Source organism: Limanda limanda, chromosome 8, assembly GCF_963576545.1.
Source record: "Limanda limanda chromosome 8, fLimLim1.1, whole genome shotgun sequence".
NCBI classification, from domain to species: Eukaryota; Metazoa; Chordata; class Actinopteri; order Pleuronectiformes; family Pleuronectidae; genus Limanda; species Limanda limanda.
This window is the reverse complement of record NC_083643.1, coordinates 20,646,867-20,653,092: the sequence shown is the minus strand read 5'-3', so window position 1 is coordinate 20,653,092 and position 6,226 is coordinate 20,646,867. Positions and strand designations below refer to the sequence as shown.

At 37.7% G+C, this 6,226-nt stretch overlaps 1 protein-coding gene across 1 annotated transcript; it reads left to right on the top strand.

Moving 5' to 3' along the window:
• The first annotated feature begins 882 nt into the window (after window positions 1-882).
• On the top strand, window positions 883-5,159 carry LOC133008988 (aldo-keto reductase family 1 member D1-like). The gene is made up of 9 exons (XM_061076384.1): window positions 883-1,002; window positions 1,204-1,371; window positions 1,546-1,662; window positions 2,177-2,254; window positions 2,884-3,006; window positions 3,312-3,421; window positions 4,137-4,302; window positions 4,433-4,515; window positions 4,597-5,159. The coding sequence occupies exons 1-9, from the start codon at window positions 910-912 to the stop codon at window positions 4,637-4,639; spliced, it is 981 nt and encodes a 326-aa protein (XP_060932367.1). The 5' UTR covers window positions 883-909; the 3' UTR covers window positions 4,640-5,159.
• Window positions 5,160-6,226: the final 1,067 nt, after the last annotated feature.

The window sequence follows — 6,226 nt, the reverse complement described above, 5'->3', positions numbered from 1 at the left end:
AGAGAGAGAGAGAGAGAGAGGACGACATTAAAGAAAACTGTTGACATGTTATTGCTATTTTTACCTAACTCTTAACTCTTATGAAGAGGAGAAGAAAATACATTGGCATAGGCCAACTTTGAAATAAATTAAACACAAAACTATGCAGGCCCATTTGAGTCCTCCCCATATTTGTGGGAAATGTATAAAATAAGAAGTAGCCCTCTGAAATAAATAAAACATATAGCTGCAGCCTAATAGCTTAAAAAGAGTAAACATTAGAAAAAGGCCAGTTTGACTTTGCTGACTTCTCTTCTGTGTACAGTTAGAGCAGGTCAGAATGGAGGCGGACACACACACTGAAGCTCGGTACAAACCAACTGCAGCTTCTGCAGCTGATCTCTGAGCAGCTGTGACCGGAGAAACTCCATATTTCCACTGTTAAGAAGCAGCGTGAACTTGCTCTTATCTCACTGTGTGTGTGTGTCTCTCTGAACGACACACACACACACACACACACACACACACACACACACACACACACACACACACAGCACTGTACAGAGAGCCGCTGCAGAGGGGCTGAAAAATCTGTATCAGGCCATCTATTGTGATTAGCTCCAAAATGTAATGATTCTTCCCTGGACCAATATTTTTCGATAGATAAATAAATAATTAAATTGGAAAGAGATGCATGAATGCATATTTTTATTGTGCTTTATTACTATTTCCATTACTCTTGCAATCCTCCATAAAATGTGTCATAATGCAAAATACAAATATATACTCTTTGGGTTTGAGTCTGTAAAAGCTCTCAGTCAGAAATCACTATCTTATGTGCATGTAAGTTAAAGTGTCAAGGCTCAAAGTTCATGGTCATGCACCACATTATCTAATCAACAGACCAGAGAGCTGCTCAGTTCATCTGTAATGGATCTGGCAGCAGAGAACCACAGAGTCCCTCTCAATGATGGAAACCGCATTCCTCTGCTGGGACTGGGAACCTATGGAGACCCTCGAACGGTAAGAAGGAGACCGTAGGCCTAAAATGTTTATGAGATTTAGTACCTGAATAACTTGTAACTATTTAGTAGTGTCAGTGTTCATTGCTGGACAAATATTAACCTTTCTATTTGAACAGGAATGTGTATATGCACAAATTGCAGCACGTCTCGATCCAAACTAGATCAGGTAATATTTACATTTTCTGTGGATTTCCCTCAGACAGCCAAAGGCACTGCACTAGAGTGTGTGAAGCTGGCCATAGATGTGGGTTACAGGCACTTTGATGGGGCACTGGTGTATTTCAATGAGCACGAAGTGGGTCAAGCCATAAGAGAGAAGATTGCCGACGGAACCGTTACAAGAGAGGACATCTTTTACTGTGGGAAGGTAATAGGTTCTGACAGAAGTCAGACAGTTGTCTCATTTTTCGTAATCTGATTGGAGCATTTTTTTAATTTCTTGTAAGATTTCACAATGCTAAGCCAAAGGACTTTGAACCAGGTAACCGAGCACAGCAGAGTTGTGTGCTATGCTGCAGTAAAAGTGTGTTGTCTTCCTCAGCTCTGGAATACCTTCCACCCACCAGAGTTGGTGAGACCGGCCTTGGAGAGGACGCTGAAAACCTTGAAGTTAGACTATGTGGATCTCTACATTGTTGAGCTTCCCATGGCTTTCAAGGTTTCTACATTATACGCATACACTGTGAATGGCACTTATCTTATCAGCCAGACGTTTCGGTCTGAAAGATTCCCTACAAACACTCAAAGGCTTTGTTAAATTGAAAAGTTGTTCTTATAATTTTACATAACAGGATTATGTAAAAATGTAAGATACTTAAATTTTGCTGACTGAAATCTATTTGAATTAAAACAAGGAAGAGAACGACAGAGGATGTCAATACAAATTTGATGAAACATCTGAATGATCATATATAATCTAACATACATGACAATTTTTATTATTGTGCAATGAGATGTAAAGGCTTTATTAAAAGGTAATTGGAGCCAGCGACCGGAACAAGTTGTTTCAGGTTGTTTTGTTCACAGTGTAATATTTCTATAGTAAAATTAACAAAAATATTCAAGTTGTATTCTATTACTCCTTTGCACTGATCACGACCAGATCCGGTCAACACAGCTCCTCAGGAACCTTTATATTAAATTAACAAGAATTTATTGTGCTTGAATTCTAGCCTGGAAATGAGTTTTATCCAAAAGACAAGGATGGAAAATACATCTACCACCACACAGACATCTGTGCAACATGGGAGGTGAGTTCACAATGAAGGATCCTGCTGTTTAAGGATTTTGCTCATCTCATAAATGTTTAGAAATTATATTTTCTTGACATGTTGGCAAATTTCTTGACACATTCATGAGATTCAAGAGGTATTTTAAAGTCACCTTACAAGTACAATGACATTTGTTATGGAGCAAGGCTGTAGATGCCTAACACAGCACGAATAAAGACTGTAAAGTAATGGGAAATATATGGAATGAACAGTAAAAGCAAAGTCAAAGAATACACAGTGAAATGGTAGGAAAAAATAGATAAATACCTATATAAACAAGGAATTCAAAGTAGTAGATAATAATAATAATATTAAATAATCAATGCTACAATAACGTGGCAACCCATTAAATGTTTAATTGCATTGATCTTGCATTTGATTCCATGAGATTCAACTAGAGGTATCTAATAAACAGGCCAGTTAAACTTCATGTGATCCCTCATTGAAAGTGTCATGTGATGTTTCTTTAAGTTTGCATGCAGCACGCTGATGCCTGTGATTTTGTGCTTCAGTATCAGAACCCAGTGAAAGAGTTTTATTTAGTTTTTTTACCCTACACAGTTTCGTTAAATCTGTAGATAGAGATTTGAACTTATTATTCTCATCAGGCTTTAGAGGCTTGTAAAGACGCAGGACTGGTCAAGTCTCTGGGAGTCTCCAACTTCAACCACAGACAACTGGAGCTGCTGCTGAGTAAACCTGGCCTCAAACACAAACCTGTATCCAACCAGGTGAGCCTCCTGCTGTCTGTTACACTCCCACTGACATAAGTTTGTGTTTAGTAAGGTAGGATTTACAGTCTGCTAGAGATTTATATCCTGGAGATGTATTACTCCACAGATAGATGATGCTCCTTCGTTGCACAAAACAGTCAGAGGCAAAATACATTTTTTTTTCTAAAATGTTTAAAAAGACGTAGATCTTTCCATTTCCACTCCATTTTATTTTTGCCTAGTAACAGTGCTAATTTTTAATGTTGGACCCTTTTGAGCCATTATCCTTTGAATTGATGTATGTTCTTTTTGCTTACCTGTAGGTCGAGTGTCATCCATATTTCACACAGCCAAAGCTTCTGGAGTTCTGTCGTCAGAATGACATTGTGATTGTTGGTTACTGCCCAATCGGCTCCTCCAGAGATGCCTCCTGGTATGTACTGTACTGCGGGCTTCACCATTCCACGACCAGGAAGATCTTTTTAGACAAAGCTGCTGACAGCTGTACTTTTTTTTGTTTTGTTCCTCCAGGAATTAAAAAAACCTCTGAAACTGTGTTTTTAGACAAACATGTGACACCTGATCATGTGTCACTTCTCTCCTACACAAAGACAATGGAAGGGAAAACGTTAGTGATTGAATTAGTGTTCAACGACAAAATTGTAGAGAGAAAATCCTAACATAACTGTTGTCATTGAAGAAACCAACAATTGATTTGAAGAGGAGATCATCACTTATCGAAGTCCAAATATAAATAAAAACAACAGCAATCCCATTTGCAATTTATGACAAATATATAACAATAAAATCTAAACAATGTTACTAAGTGCTTGAATAAATTGACCCAACAAAACAAGACAGAACTAAAATAAGAAAGATAACGTAAACGAAAATACAAAAAAAAATAGCAAAAAGTTAAAAGTCAACCCTATAAAAATATGTTTTAAGTAATAATATAAAAACAGGCAAAGTGCTGGTAAATCTAATCTCCAGAGCCTCGAGGTCCTGATGGCAAAAGTCTGATGACCCTTAGTTACCAATTTATCAGCCTATGTGTGAAATGACAACATTATCTTAAACCATCAACACATTACAGATGCTGAGAATAAAAACTTGGCGTCGTTGGTTTTTTCCTGTCTCTGGTTCAGGGTGAATGTGAAATGTCCCCCTCTGCTGGAGGACGAGCTGCTTGTTTCCATCGGCACAAAATACAAGAAGAGCACTGCTCAGGTGGCTCTGCGCTTCAATGTCCAGAGAGGAGTGGTAGTGATCCCCAAGAGCTTCAGTCCTGAGAGGATCAAACACAACTTCCAGGTGAGTTTATATGTATAAAATCATACCAGTGGGTTTGCTACAGACTGTAAAATGTTAGTTGCTAGGATTCTTAAATATACTTATTTTAAAATATATGATTGTCACTAAATAATCCTCTCTTGGTATACAGATATTTGATTTCTCACTAACGGAAGACGAAATGAAAGCCATTGAAGCACTGAACAAAAACATTCGTTTTGTGGAGCTGCTGATGTAAGTAGTTTTTAGGTTAATTCATAAGCAATGATTGCTGTGTAAAGCAATAAAATTGAAATGCTTTTTATGTTGACGCAGGTGGAGCGACCATCCAGAGTACCCATTCCATGAAGAATATTAAAGTTTTTCTCACTTTTTAAACCAATAATTAGAACAAAACAAATGACTTGTGTGTTTTGCTGTTGAAGGATATCGTTGGTGTATTTCATACTGAACACTAGAGGGCTCCGTTCAAAGTGAATGAATAAGACAAGAGGAAAAAAATCTAAATAAAGAGAAGACTCTCCACTGGAATATGCATGTGAAATGTCAAACTGTATATGTGTTGCCTATTAGTTTGATATAAGCCTCATTCGAAACTTGGGTTGACCTGAGAGTGAGCTCATTGTCAGTTTAACTGATTTGAATTGTACTGATGAAGCAGCACTATAAATAAAGTTTCATCTAAAACTAAGACCATTTTAATTGAATATGCTCAAATATAGAATAAGTGCAGGAGCACATGAACATTGCTGCTCCTCTAGTTTGCTGAAACAGGCAAATTATAACTGTTAACATCAACTTGACAATGGCCCAGCAGTGTCTAATCCCCTCTGTGCGGCTTGTAGTGTTGATTTGTATTAAAAACGCAATATGGACAACCTTTGTTTTCATATTATCTGTCATCCCTGGGCCACAGATCAATGTATGTATGAAGTATGGCACATGTCCTGTGCCATGTTAAGGCACATCCACTGTGTTATATTACAGGGATATATGACAGAGAGGAGCCGGGGACAGAACAGGTTATTCTGAAATATATAAAGTAAAGATTTTAAAACAAACAACTCTCACTTTAACTATTTCAATTGGCACATATGCTGTTTGGAGATGAGGTGACATGATTCGGCCTCCGTCTGGAGCTTTGCTACATATGCTCGAAACACTGCTGCTGTAGATTAGCCCTTTCGGTAGACAAGCTCAACCAATCAGGAGTCAGTCCCAGCTGTCAATCATTACCTTTCACACAGTTTCTGTAGAATCTCATACTAATTGAAACCAACCTTGCAGCCAGCCACGAGTTCACTTTTAGGGGCAGTTATATTGTCCATTTTTCTAAACAGTCTATTGCTTGTATGTAATAACCACATAATCGGTTCAGTCATTTCAATAATTATTTAGTATTTTATGGCTTCAGTACTTTGATGGCTTGAGATTTGCTTATTAACATTACCTGGAAAAGATATTACTTGCAATACTCTTGTCAAGATGTAAACGAAACACATACTTCTACTTCATATAAATGATTTAAGCACAATACAATATTGGCTGAACTTTCTTATTTAGTTATAATGATAATTCTTTATTATGTATTCTGGAGCTGTAGCATTACATCTGTGCTGTCAGACTTTGATATGAATTTCTCAGAACTCTGTGTGTCTTGTTTGGCCAGAGAGGGTATAAGAGTTTGGTCAATCAAATCTGCCATCACAGTGTTGACATATTGTGTAATCTTTGTGTACACACCTTTTACCTACTTCAAACACCGGGGCCGGTCAAAGTCAGAAATGTTCCATCACAACAGGAAAGTGGAGCACTCGCCATGAATCTACACATGTGACTAGTTTGTTATGGCGTCTTTGTTATGGAGCACTTTTATTAGCTCTGTCAAGAAGGTCATGTTTCACCTCGGGCCATAGTTGGTTTCAATGAATATAAGCCGGGTTAC

Excerpts from the sequence above, each read along its gene's own strand:
- LOC133008988 (XM_061076384.1), top strand. The coding sequence starts at position 910 with ATGGATCTGGCAGCAGAGAACCACAGAGTCCCTCTCAATGATGGAAAC. Across the intron at positions 1,003-1,203 it reads CCTATGGAGACCCTCGAACG|ACAGCCAAAGGCACTGCACT; the intron begins GTAAGAAGGAGA and ends GATTTCCCTCAG. Across the intron at positions 4,303-4,432 it reads GGATCAAACACAACTTCCAG|ATATTTGATTTCTCACTAAC; the intron begins GTGAGTTTATAT and ends CTTGGTATACAG.